Raw genomic sequence first — 17,353 nt, 5'->3', positions numbered from 1 at the left:
GTTTGATCGTGGGGAGCTGCCAAGTTCCGCTTGGGATTGGATTTAATTTTGGTTTATTTTGTCCTAAGCACTAAAAGAGGGGGTGAGTTTGCGGGGGGGGGGGGGGGGGGGCGACAACCCCACGATGCCACTTGGGCCGCGGCACGCTGGCCACGTCTGCCACCCCAGAGGGGCTTCCCCAGTGAGTACCAGTAGCAACGTTAAGATGCCGGTGGGGTCCCAAATTCCAGGAAATCTCCGTTTTTCAGGAGTTTCCATCCCTCGCCTGCGCTCCCCTCCTCTTCCAGCCTTTTGAGGCCGAAGGACCCGGGTTTCACCCGCTTGGTGTCGTGTCCCCCCCGACTCCCTCCATGCTGCTGCCGCTGGGAGCCCGTTTTGGGGTGTTCTACTGCAAAAACGACTTCAGTGAGCGCGAGTGGATGGGTCGGCCGGGGCGGGGGGGTGGGGGGGTTCCACTTGGAATTTAAGAAGAATAAACCCTTTTTGGTTCGTTTTTGGGGTTTGGAATTTTTTTTTTTAAATTTTTTTTTTTTTTTTTCCCTCCCCCCGCAGAGCCGAGCCCTTGTGCATGCGTGTAGAAAGTTGTAAAATGTAAAATTGTTTTTTAATATATAAAAAGCTTGGGGTTGTGTTTGTTTTTGTTTTTTTTTTTTTGTTTTCCCAGTTTGCAGTGGATCGAAGCAGTACGGCCGTGGTAGGAAGTTTTGTTGGTTGGTTGGTTGTTTTTTTTTTTTTCATAGAGGAACTAAAATTGTACAAATTTTGTTTGTTTTTTTTTTTTTTTTTTATAAAATAAACCCATTTTGACTTTTTTTTTTTTCTTTCCCCACCCCGTCTTTGTCTTCCCGCACCCGGTTCTTTGGGGTGAGGCAGCAGGATTTAGGTCCCCGCGCAGGGGAGATGCTGCAGTGGCAGGATGCGGCCTCAAGGGAGCACTCGGAGAGAAACCCGTCCTGGCCCTCGGAGGGTGCTGGGGGGCAGGACGAGGGCTTGGGCTTGGTGGGGACCATGGATGTGTGGGGTCTGTGGGGCCAAGGGCTTGGGGTTCGAGGTGTCAAGGGTTTGGGGGTTATGGGGGTCAAGGACTTGAGGTTTGAGGGGCCAAAGGTTTGGGGGTTATAGGGCCGAGGGTTTGGTGTCTGTGGGGCGAAGAGTTTGGGCTTTATGGAGCCAAGGGTTTGGGATCTGTGGGGCCAAGGGTTTGGGGTTTAGAGGGCCAAGGGTTGAGGGGAGCCAAGGGCTTGGGGTTGGAGGGGCCAAGGATTTGGGGTCTATGGGACAAAGTGCTTGGAGTTTACGGGGACAAGGACGTGGGATCTGTGGGGCCAAGGGTTTGGGGTTTAGAGGGCCAAGGGTTGAGGGGAGCCAAGGGCTTGGGGTTGGAGGGGCCAAGGATTTGGGGTCTATGGGACAAAGTGCTTGGAGTTTACGGGGCCAAGGACGTGGGCTTTGTGGGGCCAAGGGTTTGGGGTTTAGAGGGCCAAGGGTTTGGGGCTTGTAGGGCCAAGGAGTTGGGGTTTAGGGGTCCAGGGTTTGGAGTTGGTGGGGACCAAAGGTGTGGGGGTTGAGGACCAAGGGTTTGGAGTTCGAGGTGTCAAAGGTTTGGGGGTTACGGGGGTCAAGGATTTGAGATTTGAGGGGGCCAAATGTTTGGGGTTTATAGGGCCAAGGGTTGAGGAGGGCCAAGGGCTTGGGGTTGGAGGGTTTGGGGTCTATGGGACCAAGGCTTGGGGTGTTGAGGGCAAAGGATGTGGGGTCTGTGGGACAAAGTGCTTGGAGTTTATGGGGCCAAGGGTTTGGAGTCTTGAGGGCCAAGGGTTCGTGGTTAAAGGGGCCAAAGATTTGGGGTCTGGGGGGGCCAACGTTTTGGGCTTTATGGAGCCAAGGGGTTGGGGTCTGTGGGGCCAAGGGGTTGGGGTTTAGGGGTCCAGGGTTTGGAGTTGATGGGGGCCGAAGATCCGGGGGTTGAGGACCAAGGGTTTGGGGTTTGTAGGGCTTTTTGCGGGGGGAGCGAGACCCAACCCCCCCATGCAACAGCTCCGGGAGGGCTGTGGAGCTGCTCCCAGCCTACAGCCCCCCCCCTACCCCCCGCCACCCCCCGGGCTCCTGCCTGTGGTCACCTCCCTGCCACAGCCCGGGTGGCAGATGTGCCGGCACCTGCAACCCCCCCCAGCACCCACCTACACCGCCCCCAGGGCTTGTGGGGGCCCCCCCCCACTGCAGCAATGGCAGCATTGATTCACCGGGACCCAGCGTCGGCTTTTCCTTTGGCTTTTGCACCTTTTCTCCCCCCGTCTCACCCCTGGGGCCCCCACTCTGTCCCGTTCCCGCCCCCCCCCCCGCCCCCCGTGCACCTCACAAGTGTGGGTGGGGGGAACAGAGCGAGGGAAACTGAGGCAGGTCAGGGCCACTGCGGGGCTGGCCCCAGCAGCGGGGGCAGGAGCCGCACAGCGCATGCACGGAGGGTGTCGGGGGGGTCGCTGCCCCCCCCCCCCCCCGCCAATCTCAGGGTGCCCCCCCACCCCAGGCTCCTCGTTTCCCCAGGGCCATTCTTGCTTCTCCCAGGGCCCACGGTGGCACGCGGGGGTGTTCGTTTCCAGCCCCCGTCTTTTCCCCCGTGATGAGTTCAACAGTCATCTGAGGAGCTGCTGGGGGCGAGGGGGGGGTGTGTGTGTGGGGGGGGGTGGGGGGTGTTATTTCAGTCTTCTGTGGTTTTTGTCACCTTCGGGAGGAACTGAGCAGCGCAAGAAACTCAGCCCCCGGCGCTCTCGGCGTGGGCCGGCCACCGGCTGCCCCTGCGCCCTTCCACGCCACGGGGGGAAAAAGTGACGGCTGGGCCGGGTGGGGGGGGCGCTGCCCGCCCCGCCGGAGAAAAGTCCAGTGGTTTTGGGGTGAAATCCTGCTTTATTGGCTCGGCTGCGCCCGGCACAGCCACCCTGAGCCCCTGTCCTTGCACACGCGTGGCACACGCACGGCACACGCGGGTCCCAATTCCCACCGGGATTCGGGCACGCGCTCCAGCATCCATGGGAAGGGCCGAGGCCACGTGCGACGCTCGCGTCCCCCATCCAGGAGCATCGTCCCCGCTCGGTCCCCACGTCGTCCCTCGAGGGTGGCCTCGTGCTCCCTGGGGGTGGCTGGAAGCCACCGGGCTCCCCCGAGACCCCTCAATCGGCCCCGGGCTCCCCGGAGCAGGGGGGGCCGCTGGGGGCTGGGGGGGTGTCGGGCTGGGGAGAAGCAAAATTAGGTGCCGGGGGCGGGGGGGCTATGAACCCTCCAGAGGGACCCACATGGGCTGGGGCCCAGCTGGTCTCCCCCCCACACACCCCGCCCCCCAAGCCAGGCTCAGTGAATTGGGGTGACGTACCTGGGGCGGGGGGGGGTCCGGCTCGCAGAAGGTGGTCTCGGTGTGCGGCGGGGCTGGGGGGGGCTCCGGCCCCTTCCTCTCCTCCTGCGAGAGAAGGAGCGGCTGCGTGGGGAGCATCCCCAGCGACCCCCCCCCCGCTGCGTCCCACCACGCTGGTGGATGGGGAAACTGAGGCACAGGCTGGGGCTCGCCCAAAGCGAAGCAGTTCTTCCCCCCCACCCCCCACCCTGAACCCCCCCCAGCTCAGGCGCCGCCAGCCGGAGGATCCCCATCCGCCGGGCTCACCTCGGCAGCGGGGATTATGGCGGTGGTGTCGTGGGTGGGGAGGTGGTCCAGGGCTCCCAAATCTGCAAGGCAACGAGCCGGGATGTGAATCGCGGCGCCGGGATGAGCGTTACACCGTCTCAGGATGGCGTAACGAGTCACCCCCCCGGCCTCGGGGGTTTTGGGGTGACCCCACGTCCCACCTGAAGAGTCACTGGCGGGGGCGGCTTGGTCTCGGCTCCCTGCGGGCCAGGGCAGATGCGGGTGTCACAGGGGCAGAAAGATCCCAGTAAGATTCCCAGAAGATCCCCGGGCGGATGGTGGGGGGAGGGATGGGGGGGGGGAGCTTTGGGGTTTGCAGGAGGAAGAAAATCCTGGAGCACCAGATTCGTGTCAGAGCAGGGAAGGGGAAAGTGGGGGGGGGAGAGGGCAGAGCTGGCACCCGGGGAGGCAAAAATTGGGCAGAAAAGGAAGTTTTGGGTTCAAGTTTGAAAGCAAGAGCTGAGGGAAGCCGGGGGGGGGATGGGGACGACACCTCATGGGGCCACACCGTGGCCAAAGGGGTTTGTGGGGACAAGCCTGTGGCGGGTGTGAGGGCCTGATCCTGCCCGTCCCCCCGCCCCCAGCATGAAGCCAGACCCCCCCCCCCCCCATCGAGCTGCACCAGAATAACTGATGTTTTGCAGCGTTTAACAACACTCGGAGGATGTGGGCTGGGGCGGCCGTCAGCCTTCCCTGCTCACACAGCGCCCCATGGGGGGGGGATGCTGGGGGGGCTGGGGGGGAGCTCACCTTCCTCCTTGGTCCGCCGGTAGGCGAAGAAGAGCACGAGCAGAGCCACCACCACAAAAATGGTGGGGGACCAGTACCTGACGGGAACAGCCGAGGTGTTTTCTAGGGGGAGAGAGAGGAGATGTGGGGACGCAACCGCAATGGTGGCTGGAAGTCGGGGGGGGAGCGGAGGGGCAGGCACTGGAGGGTCTTTAGGGACGCAGGACCCTCCAGGATGGTGGGATATCCCCAAACGGCGTCTCATAGAATGGTTTGGGTTGGAAGGGACCTGGAAGGTCATTCCACCCGCCCTGGGCAGGGACACCTCCCACCAGCCCAGGTTGCTCCAAGCCCCATCCAACCTGGCCTTGAACCCCTCCAGGGATGGGGCAGCCACAGCTTCTCTGGGCAACCTGGGCCAGGGGCTCACCCCCCTCACAGCAAAGAATTCCTTCCCAATATCTCATCTCAATCTCCCCTCTTCCAGTGGAAAACCCTTCCCCCTCGTCCCGTGGCTCCCCTCCCTGCTCCAGAGTCCCTCCCCAGCTTTCCCGGAGCCCCTTGAGGGACTGGAAGGGGCTCCAAGGTCTCCGCGGAGCCTTCTCTTCTCCAGGCTGACCCCCCCCAGCTCTCTCAGCCTGTCCCCACAGCAGAGGGGCTCCAGCCCTCCCAGCATCCCCGGGGCCTCCTCCGGCCCCGCTCCACCACCTCTTCCTTTCTCCTTTGGGACTCACGGGTTTTGTTCCCCGCGGTGCCCGCTCGCGTGGCCAGGGGGGTGGTGACAGGGTGCCCAGTCCAAGGAAGGGTCGGGGTGGCTGTTGGCCACGTCGTCAGCGTGTCCGTGTCCCCAGCGCTTGTGGTGGGGGCTCCCGTCGGCGCCGGGACATCATGGTGCTGGGTGCTGCTTTGATGCCCTGGCTCCTCGTCTTGGAGGTCGAGAGCTGGGCACGGGGGTGATTAATTCACGATAATGCCCCCCCAAACCAAACTGCCCCCCCCCCCCCGAGGCTCAGGAACGGAGTTGCAGAGCTGGGGGCTGCAATGGCCCCCCCCGGCATCCTGCACCGCAGCAAGTCGGGGGCGAGAAATGGCAAACCCACATCCCTCCAGCCCCAGGTGACGTGGGACGGGGGTGTGGGGCTGGTGGGAACAGCACAGCAGTCGCCCCACATCCTGACACCCTCTTGCATGAGAAACATCCCCCCCCTCCCACCCACCCTCCCCCAGCTAACGAAGAAAGTGCTAACGGGGGCTGTGGCAGCGCCATGGCGGATGCCGGGGAGACCACGGCGAGGGCTCGTTGGGTGTCACGCGTGGCCACACGCCACCGTGACGCAGCCCCGCCGGAGGTTGGGCAAGCGGCAGCGGTGCCCACGTGGGTGGGTGCTGTGGGGGTGGCGAAATGGGGGTCCCCGACCAAAGTGACCCCCCCCGCCTCCCAGCTCCAGAAAAGGGCCTGGGAGGGCAACGAGCATCCTGGCCGCTTGGCCAGCAAAGGGCTGGGCAGGAGCCGGGGGAGCCCGGGGTTTTGCCACACGGTGCTGGGGGAGCCCAGAAAACCCCCATCCCCGCCTCCACGCACACACCAGACCCACGCCGAGCAATAAAGCGGCGCCCTGAGTCTTGCCCCCCCCCCCAAAATGCCTGGGTGAGCATCCTGCCCTGCTGTGGGGGGGTGCCCTGGGAAGGCATCGTGCCTGCTGCCTTCACACCACCCCTTCCTCCTCCTCCTTCTCCTCCTCCTCCTCCTCCTCCAGCCCCAGAGATGGGGGGAGCCCCCCACACCCAACGCTGTCCCCCCCCCGAGCCCCACTCACCAGCTGCAGAGCAGAGCACGGCGAGGCAGAGCCAGCCCGTCCCCACGCCTCGCGCCTCCATCCTCCTCTGCCCCACCGAGCCCCCCGCCGCTCCCCCCGCTCGCAATGGCTTCCTTCCCCTTTCTGCCCCACCAACGGCTTCCTGCCTGCCCAAAGGTGTTGGCACTGAAATCGGGGTGATTAATGGCCAGAAGTCATCCCCGGGGGGGGGGCTGGGGGGTCACTTCTGGGGTCAGGGATGGAGCCCCGTCAGCCCTCGGCGTGGGCGAAGGAGGAGGTGATGCTCCGTCACTGTCCCAGCTCCCCTGGGACCGGTCCCTGGTGCCACCACCACTGGCTTAAACCCTGTCCCGGCTGGAGATCGCGGTGACAAGGCCAGATGTGGCGCCACGCGGACAAGTCCCTTGGTCAAAACGCACGACCCGCCAAGGTACGTATTTTAATTCAGCGTGAATTCGAGGAACTCAAAATACAAGCCTGGCACATACCGTGAAAACCCAGAGAACAAACAAATTACTCCGCGGGCTCGTCAACAATGGCCTGTTTTCACCCCAAATAATATGCAGACAGAAATTGAGCTCGGATGTGCCTTGCATTTTTATTCCAGCAGCTCCTAGAGGGCTCTCCTGTGCCAGGCACTTCAAAGAAATCTCCGGTTTCATCCCTGAATAATTTACCATCGGCACAGACGAGACAAAGAGCAGGGGGAAGCGGCATGGGAGGGGGTTTCCCAGCGCGGGAGGCGTCTGTCTGTCCGGCGGCACCGGAAAATTGATGCCAACATGGGGGTTTCGCTTGGGACGGGTTTGGGAAGCGGCGAGGGTGGGGATGTGCCCCACATCCCCCTCGCTGGGCACCCAGGTCCCCCTAAGTCCCAGCTCTGGGGAGGGGAAGCTGCTGCAGGACACACATCCCGGCAGGATGCAGGCGGTACCACGCCGTGCAGCATCCCTGCATCCCGTGGGGCTCGGAGAGATGCTCTTCCTCCGGGAAGCCACCAAAATTCCGCAGACACAGCGCTTGATGTACAAATGTTTCGCCCAAGAACCAGAGCTCGTATACAAACACATCGAAGGAGCGGAGCAGAACGGCACCAGCCACCTTCCTTGTCCTGTTTTCATAGAATCACAGAACAGTTCGGGTGGGAAGGGACCGTAAAGATCATCTCATCCCCCCCCACCCTGGGCAGGGACACCTCCCACCAGCCCAGGTGGCTCCAAGCCCCGTCCAACCTGGCCTTGAACCCCTCCAGGGATGGGGCAGCCACAGCTTCTCTGGGCAACCTGCGCCAGGGGCTCACCCCCCTCACAGCCAAGAATTCCTTCCCAATATCTCATCTCAATCTCCCCTCTTCCAGTGGAAAACCCTTCCCCCTCGTCCCGTGGCTCCCCTCCCTGCTCCAGAGTCCCTCCCCAGCTTTCCCGGAGACCCTTGAGGGACTGGAAGGGGCTCCAAGGTCTCCGCGGAGCCTTCTCTTCTCCAGGCTGAACCCCTCCAGCTCTCTCAGCCTGTCCCCACAGCAGAGGGGCTCCAGCCCTCCCAGCATCTCCGGGGCCTCCTCCGGCCCCGCTCCGACAGCTCCGTGTCCTTCTTGTGCTGAGGGCTCCAGGGCTGGACGCAGGGCTCCAGGTGGGGTCTCACAGAGCGGAGCAGAGGGGCAGAATCCCCCCCCTCGCTCCCCTGCCCACGCTTCTTTTGAGGCAGACCAGGCTGCGGGGGGTTCTGGGCTGCCAGCGCACGTTGCTGTTGAGCTTCTCATCCAGCAGCGCCCCCAGGTCCTTCTCCTCAGGGCTGCTCTCCAGCCATTCTCCACCCAACCTGTGTTTGTGCTGGGATTGCCGTGACCCAGGTGCAGGACCTTGCACTTGGCCTGGTTGAACCTCATGAGGTTGGCATGGACCCACCTCTCCAGCCAGCCCAGGTCCCTCTGGATGGCATCCCTTCCCTCCAGCGTGCCAACACAGCTTGGTGTTCCAAGCCTGGGCCACCACCTCCTGCCCATGGACCCCGGCACCATCCTGCAGCACCTCAGGGGACTGCAGGCAGCTCATTCACAGCACAAAACGGTGCTGAGCAGGGTGCTGTGGGGTTTGGAAGGTCCCCGTGAGGCCCAGGAGCTGCGAGCGCTGAGGAAGGAGCCTCCACCGAAACCGCAACCGCCTGGGGGGTGGGCTTGGGCAAAGGCACCTGTGGTTCCAGATCCGTCTTTCAGCCACCAAGTGTTATTTTTGCTTTCTCTTGGGGTTTAGCAACCCAACGAAGTGTTTGCCAAGTTTAAAAGTACAGCCAAAAGGAAAAAAAAGTTAAAAAAAGAAATATTAAAAAGGGCTTTAAGAGGCTCCTCAAGTTTTCCCATCCTCTAATCCCACGGCTCCGCACTGTGGGGGCTGCCGGGTGAATCCCAGGAGCATCAGCTCACGTCCTTGCGCTGGGTTCGCAGCCACCGTTTTGGTCCATGTCCCTCGGTCTGCTCAGAGAGGGCAGAAAAAGGAGCCCAAACCCCACGTGGATCCCCAAACCCAGGCAAAGCTCCTGTGCCAGGCGAGCCGGAGCTTCCAGGGCACTTATTCCTCCCGTCTCCACGGCGTTTGCAGATGGATGGCCGGGCACCGCGGCTGGCATCAGAGGCAGCAGCGACAGGAGGGAAGCGGGGGGACGCTGAGCCGGGCGGAGAGGAGCACCACGCTCAGAGCAGGTTCATGGGCGCAGCGGAGCCGTGCCGGGGCTCTTCCAGGCATTCCGGCTTCCCCACCGAGGAGTAGACGGTTTCCTCAGCCTGCTCCTGGCACCCTGGCGCGCCCTTGCCCATCTTCTCATCGTCCGTCTGCAATCGCAAAGGGACAAAAGCTTTGCTTGGGTTTGCGGGAGCCGATCCCTCCCGTCGGCGAGAAAGAGGGGACCCACAGGCTTGGCTGGAAGCTCCAGACCCCAAGAAAACCCAAGTGAAGACCCATCTGTCGGCGCCCCTTGCTCCGGGGTCTTGCCCATCGCCTTGCTTGGGGCTGGAGCCCCCCTGGGGGTGGTGGCCACGGGCATCGACTCACCTGGGCCGTAGCCTGGATGGTGGAGTAGACGGTTTGGGAGGTCTCCTCATTGGTGGACAGCATCTTCTTTGGGCTGTGTAGCTCTGCGCTGGAGAAACTCTGGCGAAAAAGGTTTTTAAAAGCGTTTCCGGAGCTGGCAAAGGGACCTCAAAGCCTGGGCGAGGCAAAGGAGCCAAGTTTGGTGGGATCGGGACGCTGGGGATGCACCGGGAAGTGCAGGCAGGTGACCGTGGCCGTGCTGGATCCTCCTGGGCCAGCCCCAGCGTTGGCACGTCCCCCTTCGGGCTTCCAGGAGGAAGCGATTCATGAAGCCGGGGGGTGTCCAGCTGCCCTCCTTCCCCACCGTCCCCACCATGTGGCCCCCGGGGCCATCCCCATCCCGTGCAGGGACTTCCCGGTGCCGAGGGCTGAGCCCACACGAACTCACCTGCTGGTAGGGGCCGACTTGGGCGTACACCGTCATGTACTCTGCTCCGGGCTCTGCAGGGGGAAGAGAGGAGGAAGGTCAGTGAGGGAGCAGCCGGGAAGGGGCCATGGTGAGTCCTCCGGGATGCTGCTGGCACCCAGCAGCCCCCGGGAGCTGCTCCCCCCCGGGTGGAGGTTGAGCATCGCTTCTCATCCCGCTGTCCCTCCCGGCCATGGCGGGAGCGGGGACACTCGCTTCCAGCTGAAAGAACAGCAGTTGAAGGGACTTGCTAGTGAAAATCAGCTTTTTTTAAAAAAATGTATTTAAATACAAGACCGTCGGCAGCTTTTGGAGGGCGATATGCATTTGTCTCTCCTTCCCGTGTCGCCACCATCGCGGCAAGCGTTACTGGCAACTCGTTCTTTGGTGCGTCAAACAGAGGAGGGGAGAGAGGATGTAAATCCTTCATAATCCCGGGTTTTGGGTCAAAATTTCCGTGCCTTTCAGTAGAAGCGCTGCTGCCAGCCCCGCAGAGGAACAGCCGCGTCAGCCCGTGCGGAGAGGATGGCTTCGGGGAGAGGTTTTGCCCGTGATTCCCAATGGGAGAACTGGATCCGAATCACCGGCCGGGAGGAGCCCGTGGTCCTGGTGCTTGGCTGCGTCCCCGACATCCCGCTCAGGCAGGGGCGAATGCAAAACAGGAGGCAGGAATTCCCCCATTCGCATCAGCTTTATTTCAGATAATGGAAACAACAAAACACAGACGTAAAAAAAAAAAATTTAAGAAGTCGGGCAGTTCTCCGCTGAGCACTGGCGCGGTTGTGGCAGTGACGGGCCCAGCACGGCCCAGCACAGAATGGCCCTGAATGGAGGGAGAGGAGACGGGACTGCTTCAGGGGTCTCTGCTCTTTCTCGGCTGGATTCGCACCCTGGACCCCTGAGTTTTGCGGAGCCGATCCCGAAGCGATGTCGAGGGGGGTCCTTCACTCCTGGTGCCACCATCCCGCTGCTCCAGGAGCTTCACATCTCTGTCCCCAAGGGCCGGCGGCGGCGGGTTCAGGCAGCGACCCCCAGCAGCGGTGGCTGGAGCCGCGTGTGGTGCCGCGGGGGGATATTTCTGGCCATGGGGCTGGCAGCCCCTCCTCGTGCTGGGGGTCTTATGGCTGCGCTCCCGGCTCCTTCTTGGTGGGCGGGCACGAAGTTTTCCAGCGGAAGACTGGGGGGGAGCAAGGCTTCAGCCACCACGACGTCGCCTGGGCTCGTCCCCTTCCACTCGCCTCCACGTGCGCAGGGTGGGGGGCACGGGGAGGCAGGGGGTCCTGCCGGCCGGGGTACGCTCCGCCACCCAGCCCCCGGCGGTGGATGATTTCCCTCCTGATCTTAAATGCGACCAGGTTGTTCCCCATCGGGAAAAAAGTCGGGGCGGGGAGGGAGGGAAATGCCTGGGGGAGCCCCCAAAGTCCTACCTGTGCTCATGGCCTCAGCTGCGGGCAAACGGAAGACGCTCCAGCCTGGGGGAGAAGCGACACGGGGGCTCCCGTCAGCCGTGATGGCCAAAGTGGCCGCCGCAGCATCCCCAGCTCCGGTTACCACAGCCCCTCCCTGGGTGCCCAGACCCCAGGGCTGGCTCCTGTGTCCCCTCCCAGGTCCCGTCTCCCACGGGGCTCGTTGCCCGCGGTGGGGACGCCGCTCACCTTTGCATTTACAGTAGATCAAGAAAACAAGCGCTGCCACGAGCACCACGGCTCCCGCCACGCATGCGGCCACGATTCCAGCCTGGCTGCCGGAGTAGGCGCCTTGAAAGAGAAGAAGGTCCGGTAACAACATCCCAAAACGTAGCTGCCTCTTCCCAGCATCGGAGTCAGGGCGGGGGGCGGGGGGAAGGGCCACGTCTCCGCTCCGACGCCCCGCTGAGCCCTTTCCCGCTTCACGGGGACCCCGATTTCACCCCGACAGGGTCCAACACAAACAGAGGCGACACGTTGCACGAGGACGAGCGGCTTTGCAGACAGAGCGACGGCTGGGAGAATCCCACCCCAGCCCTTCCATGGCCGCGGCCGCCCCCGCCGATGTCCCTTTGAGCTCCAGGGACCTCACGGGTGGCTTTTTTTTTGTGGGGAGGGGGGGGGGAAGCCCCACGTGGGCTGGGGGCAGCAGGTGGACGTGGAGCCAGGCTCCCGCCTCCAGCCCCTCCCTGGCTCTGCCTCTCGGTTACGCTCATCAATTCGATGCTCCCATCCCAAGTTGGGACTTTTAGGGGGGGACAATCTCAAAACCTGGACCCCACCTTCCCGACTTCCCCAGGTGACAAAGGCAGCACACGGATGCTAAGAGCACATGGATGCCCAGAAAGCCTGGATATGCCCCCCCGGGCTCTTTTTTTGGGAGGAGACAGACCGTGCTGGCCTCAAGCTCCCCACCTCCCCCTGCCCCGGCGGGGGGGCCCGGGGCGGCCTGGGGCTGTTAGTGAGTTCGGGCACACTCAGACAGGGAAGAGCGGGGACGGGCGGTTCGGCAGCTCACCGGTGGTAGGAGGGCGGGTTGTGTTTTCTTGGTGGCACGGGCGGCGCGGCAAGGGGAGAGAACAGGGAGAGAGGTAAGTGCCCCTGCTGCGGGTCCGCGTTCCTCTCTTTGCACGCCGAGGCACAGCTCGGGGTAAAGCTGGAGCCAGCGGGAGCAGGATACGACCCACCCCCACCACCCGTCCCCACACCCTCCTGACCTGGTTTCACCTGAGATAATTTGCTTTCTGGTGTTTGCTGCGTTTTCAGCTCGGGTACGAAAGGGATGTCGGCAATGCATATTGTTTTAGTTGTTGCTAAGCGATGTTTCTACTATTCAAGGACTTTTTTCAGCTTCCCATAGAAGCTGGGAAGGAGCAGAGACGGACAAGCTGACCGAGGGAATATTCTATACCACAGACTTCATGCTCGGCATATAAATGGGGTTGGCTGGGAGGGGGGTTAAATCCGCAATCGCTGCTCAGGTCAGGCCAGGAAACCAGTTCACCGGGCAGTGAGGGACTTGTGTCTCGTATATTCTTTTACCGTTATTATTATTATTATTACTACTGTTATTTTCCTTTTCCATTATTGTTCTATTAAACTGCCTCTACCTCAAACCATGAGGATTTTTTTTTTCCCTTTCTCCTCTTTTTCTCCCTCTTGTTCCCTTTCTTCTCCTTTTCTCCCCACCCTTATGGGGGAGGAACGGTGGTGGCCAGTGAAAGGCGGTGCGTGGTCCCAGTTGTTGGCTGGGGTTAAATTGCAACATGGAGATGCCGGGAGGGCTGGAGCCCCTCTGCTGGGAGGACAGGCTGAGAGAGCTGGGGGGGTTCAGCCTGGAGAAGAGAAGGCTCCGCGGAGACCTTGGAGCCCCTTCCAGGCCCTCAAGGGGCTCCAGGAAAGCTGGGGAGGGACTCTGGAGCAGGGAGGGGAGCCATGGGACGAGCGGGAAGGGTTTTCCACTGCAAGGGGGGAGATTGAGATGAGATATCGGGAAGGAATTCTTGGCTGTGAGGGGGGTGAGCCCCTGGCCCAGGTTGCCCAGAGAAGCTGTGGCTGCCCCATCCCTGGAGGGGTTCAAGGCCAGGTTGGCCGGGGCTTGGAGCAACCTGGGCTGGTGGGAGGTGTCCCTGCCCGGGGCAGGGGGGTGGAACGAGATGATCCTCAAGGTCCCTTCCCACCCAAACCATTCCATGATTCTATGACTTTCCGTGCCTTTTACCTGTGCAGAGGGCAGCGGGTGAGATGACCGTGGCGTTGCGGCTGCTGACGGGGTTTCGTGCCACGCACGTGAGCGGCAGCTCCTCCAGGGCTGACTCCTCCACCAGCACCGTGGGCCCCTCACTCAGCGGCGACACCCCCACGCTCCAGCCGTAGGAGACGTTGCCAGAGCCGGAGCCCGACGCGGTGCAGCGCAGGGTGTAGCGGCAGCCGTTGGCCGAGCAGTTCTGTGCCACGCAGGTTACCGTCGGCACCGCCAGCTCCCCTGTGGTGGGAAGCCGGGGGCTGTCAGGAAATCCCTGACCCCCCCAAAAACGGTGAAAAAAACCCAACCCACCAATACTAAAAGGCACTTACTGTACACACGTAAGGCGAAGGAGGTTTTTGCAGTGTTGCGCTTCGCGGTGTAGGTCCCAGCATCGTCCAGCCTCAGCTGGGAGATGGTGAGGGCGCTGCCATTCTCGGGGAAGGCCAAGCGCGACTTGTAGTTGTCGTCAAAAAACGTGACTTCGGGAGGATTGCCGAATTTCACAGTCACTATGACTTCACTGTGAAAGCTCCAGGCTGTGGAGGTGTCCATGCTCTGGAGGAAGAAGGTGATGGACCTGCCCACGGCCCCCACCATTTCTACCTGGTCACTGGCACATGCTGGGGAGAGAATCAGAGAAATGGTTTGGGTTGGGAGGGACCTTAAAGATCACCCAGTTCCACCCCCTGCCCTGGGCAGGGACACCTCCCACCAGCCCACGTTGCTGCAAACCCCGTTGGCCGTGAACCCCTCCAGGGATGGGGCAGCCACAGCTTCTCTGGGCAACCTGCGCCAGGGGCTCACCCCCCTCACAGCCAAGAATTTCTTCCTCACATCTCATCTCAGTCTCCCCTCTTCCAGTGGAAAACCCTTCCCCCTCGTCCCATGGCTCCACTCCCTGCTCCAGAGTCCCTCCCCAGCTTTCCCGGAGACCCTTGAGGGACTGGAAGGGGCTCCAAGGTCTCCGCGGAGCCTTCTCTTCTCCAGGCTGAACCCCCCCAGCTCTCTCAGCCTGTCCCCACAGCAGAGGGGCTCCAGCCCTCCCAGCATCTCCGGGGCCTCCTCCGGCCCCGCTCCGACAGCTCCGTGTCCTTCTTGTGCTGAGGGTTGCAGAGCTGGAGGCACCACTGAGGGGGGTATCCCCAGAGAGGGACAGAGGGGCAGAATCCCCCCCCTCGCCCACGCTGCTGGGGATGCAGCCCGGGGTGCGGGGGGTTCCTGGGCTGCCAGCGCACGTTGCCACATCACCAAAACCCTCTGGGACATCCCTGGGGACGAGGACAGGCGCTGGGTCACCGACCCTGGATGCGGAGAGCACTGAGAAACCCCCCCGTCTCAGAGTGATTGCAGGAATTCAGAGATTCCGTTTTATTTTAAACGAACTAATTGCCTCTGAGGCTCTGGGCTGAGGGCCCGCAGGAGGACCGGTGCTTTCGCATCCCCCAAAGGGCTCGTTCCAGGTTCCCCTGCGGCTACAGGACACCCCACGCTGCTTCCCACCTGAAAGGGGAAGGGAAAAGGGGAAAAAGTGGGAAAGGGGCAGAGCCTTGAGGAGCAAACTGAAATTGCAAGGACTCAAATGTCAGGCAGGTTTCCTCTCATCTCCAGACCGAAAGGCCAACACGAGCACGCAAGAAAACAGATGGCTTCTTCCCCAAATGTGCAGCTGCCTCTCCCCTTTCCTGAGAAGGAAGAAAGTATTTCCCCCTTTTTTTGCTTATTTCCATTTTGAAAATCAGTGCTGACCAGTATGGGCTGGGGACGGAGGGGTTTTTCCCCCTGTTCCTGCCAAGGGGATGGATCCTGGCTCGGCCGGGCAGCTGGACCCCGAGGCTGCCACCTCTACCCGGGGCTCGCCATTCCTGAGCCCCAAAGGGACGTCTCCGGGACACTGCCAACAGGCATCTCCGATGGCAGGGAAGGAAAACTGGCCGGGGAGATAAACTCGAAGGGCCCCAGAGCCTCTGCCTCTGCCCGCTTCCCCTCGCCTGAAAAGTGGCAGAAGACGTCTCCTGGTCTCCAGACAGCACCAAAATACCCGCCAATGAAACCGTGGCACGGAAAAACTCAAAGGCAACGCATGGGGCAGCAGACACTGAGCCCGGCGCAGGACGGCAAATGTGTGTCAACGAGCTGGCTGGAGCCCGGGCTGGAGCTGAGACCCGATGCATTCACTCATCAGCAGAGAGGGGGAACCACAGGAGAGCGAGAGGCCAGCGCCGGGCCACGCTGGGCACCTCGCACCCCGCTTTGACCGACGTCCTGGGGATAAAGTCCATCCCCGTGGGGCTGCACCGCTCGTCCCGCACATGCCAGCCCTGTCCCCGCTCTTCGGGGAGTCCCTAAACCACCCCCCCCGAGCCCCCCATGGGCTCCTTCCCTTCCACCACCGAGGGAAAAGGAGCACCTCGCGCTTACCTGCTCGGTGGAGGAGGAGGAGGGCGAGCAGCAGGCACCAAAGCACATCCATGGATGCCCGGAGAGCGGCTCTCTGCAGCCGGCATCTGCGACAAGTCGTGGTGAGAAGAGGAAACTTGCTACGGAGTCATGCGTAGCATTCCCTCCCACGCACGGATGGGTGGAGAGAACTGTCCGTGCCCCATCCAATGGCTGGTTCCACATCACGGGGGCTGCCGCCAGACTGGCACTAGAAGGGGCAGAGTCAGAGAATGGTTTGGGTGGGAAGGGACCTTAAAGATCACCCAGTGCCACCCCCTGCCCTGGGCAGGGACACCTCCCACCAGCCCAGGTTGCTCCAAGCCCCGTCCAACCTGGCCTTGAACCCCTCCAGGGACGGGGCAGCCACAGCTTCTCTGGGCAACCTGGGCCAGGGGCTCGCCCCCCTCACAGCCAAGAATTTCTGCCTCACATCTCATCTCAGTCTCCCCTCTTGCAGTGGAAAACCCTTCCCCCTCGTCCCATGGCTCCCCTCCCTGCTCCAGAGTCCCTCCCCAGCTTTCCTGGAGCCCGTTGAGGGACTGGAATCGGCTGGAAGGTCTCCCTGGGTAGGACAAGGAGAAATATCTCACGTGCGCACACAACCCCACAGTGAAAACACGAGCTGCAAAACTCCATTTCTAAGCAAAAACGAGTGTGGCGGCCGGGGCAAAGAGCATCATCGTGGCCGTGTGTGACCAGTGTCCCAGCTCCTCCATGGAAACCAGCCCTAAATAAGGGGTATCATGGGGACCATCGGGGTGTCAGCGCCTGGGACCAACATCACCGGCGCATCCTTTGGAAAGAACGTTGGGGGTGTTGGTCGACTGGTGGCTAAATACGAGCCAGCAGTGTGCCCAGGTGGCCAAGAAGGCCAACAGCACCCTGGCCTGTGTCAGGAACAGTGTGGCCAGCAGGACTGGGGCAGTGATGGTCCCCCTGAACTCGGCACTGGTGAGGCCCCACCTCCAGGGCTGTGTCCAGTTTTGGGCCCCTCACCCCAAAAAAAGACACTGAGGTGCTGGAGCGAGTCCAGAGAAGGGCAACGGAGTTGGTGAGGCGTCTGGAGCACAAGTCTGGTGAGGAGCGGCTGAGGGAGCTGGGGGTGTTCAGCCTGGAGAAAAGGAGGCTGAGGGGAGACCTTCTCGCTCTCTGCAGCTCCCTGAAAGGAGGGGGTAGCCAGGGGGGGTCGGGCTCTTCTCCCAAGGAACAGGCGACGGGACAAGAGGAAACGGCCTCAAGTTGCGCCAGGGGAAGTTTAGGATGGATATTGGAAAAAATGTCTTCACCAAAAGGGTTGTCAAGGATTGGAAGAGGCCGCCCAGGGCAGTGGTGGAGGCACCATCCCCGGAGGGATTTAAAAGCCGTGCAGACGTGGTGCTTCGAAATATGGTTTAGTGATGGTTTTTGTCAGGGTTAGGTTGATGGTTGGACTCGATGATCTGACAGGTCCCTTCCAATCTCAGCGATTCTAGGATTCCGTGATTCTAAGGAT

General features: G+C 61.9%; 2 protein-coding genes across 4 annotated transcripts; both read right to left on the bottom strand.

The window, feature by feature from the left end:
• Positions 1–200: 200 nt before the first annotated feature.
• On the bottom strand, positions 201–6,316 carry LOC134526112 (mucin-2-like). The gene is made up of 7 exons (XM_063357616.1): positions 6,220–6,316; positions 5,137–5,343; positions 4,424–4,525; positions 3,835–3,873; positions 3,653–3,714; positions 3,368–3,451; positions 201–455 (listed from the first exon to the last, which is right to left on the bottom strand). The coding sequence occupies exons 1-7, from the start codon at positions 6,278–6,280 to the stop codon at positions 201–203; spliced, it is 810 nt and encodes a 269-aa protein (XP_063213686.1). The 5' UTR covers positions 6,281–6,316.
• Positions 6,317–7,654: 1,338 nt separating this feature from the next.
• LOC134525826 (SLAM family member 7-like) lies at positions 7,655–16,040 on the bottom strand. 3 transcript variants are annotated; one of them, XM_063357080.1, is made up of 9 exons: positions 15,841–16,040; positions 13,752–14,042; positions 13,396–13,659; positions 12,193–12,219; positions 11,364–11,465; positions 11,136–11,180; positions 9,691–9,743; positions 9,264–9,362; positions 7,655–9,043 (listed from the first exon to the last, which is right to left on the bottom strand). In XM_063357080.1, the coding sequence occupies exons 1-9, from the start codon at positions 15,890–15,892 to the stop codon at positions 8,906–8,908; spliced, it is 1,071 nt and encodes a 356-aa protein (XP_063213150.1). In that variant the 5' UTR covers positions 15,893–16,040; the 3' UTR covers positions 7,655–8,905. The 3 variants fall into 3 exon arrangements, 2 of the variants coding, with proteins under 2 accessions (XP_063213150.1, XP_063213151.1); XR_010073859.1 differs by having other exon boundaries at positions 8,996–9,043; positions 9,264–9,417; XM_063357081.1 differs by lacking the exon at positions 12,193–12,219 and having other exon boundaries at positions 15,841–16,035.
• Between the last annotated feature and the right edge of the window lie 1,313 nt (positions 16,041–17,353).

The sequence above is a fragment of the Chroicocephalus ridibundus genome, chromosome 21, assembly GCF_963924245.1.
Source record: "Chroicocephalus ridibundus chromosome 21, bChrRid1.1, whole genome shotgun sequence".
In the NCBI taxonomy this organism is placed as follows: domain Eukaryota; kingdom Metazoa; phylum Chordata; class Aves; order Charadriiformes; family Laridae; genus Chroicocephalus; species Chroicocephalus ridibundus.
The sequence above is the reverse complement of the archived record's forward strand: the minus strand, read 5'-3'. Positions and strand labels throughout refer to the sequence as shown.

What these genes read in the sequence shown, in the direction of transcription:
- LOC134526112 (XM_063357616.1), bottom strand. Translation starts at nt 6,280, where the DNA reads ATGGAGGCGCGAGGCGTGGGGACGGGCTGGCTCTGCCTCGCCGTGCTC. An exon ending in CCGGCGGACCAAGGAGGAAG is followed by an intron (nt 3,874 to 4,423) that starts GTGAGCTCCCCC and finishes CCTGGCCCGCAG; the next exon opens with GGAGCCGAGACCAAGCCGCC. An exon ending in CCATAATCCCCGCTGCCGAG is followed by an intron (nt 3,452 to 3,652) that starts GTGAGCCCGGCG and finishes CTTCTCTCGCAG; the next exon opens with GAGGAGAGGAAGGGGCCGGA.
- LOC134525826 (XM_063357080.1), bottom strand. Translation starts at nt 15,892, where the DNA reads ATGGATGTGCTTTGGTGCCTGCTGCTCGCCCTCCTCCTCCTCCACCGA. An exon ending in CTTCGCCTTACGTGTGTACA is followed by an intron (nt 13,660 to 13,751) that starts GTAAGTGCCTTT and finishes TTCCCACCACAG; the next exon opens with GGGAGCTGGCGGTGCCGACG. An exon ending in GATCTACTGTAAATGCAAAG is followed by an intron (nt 11,181 to 11,363) that starts GTGAGCGGCGTC and finishes CTTCTCCCCCAG; the next exon opens with GCTGGAGCGTCTTCCGTTTG.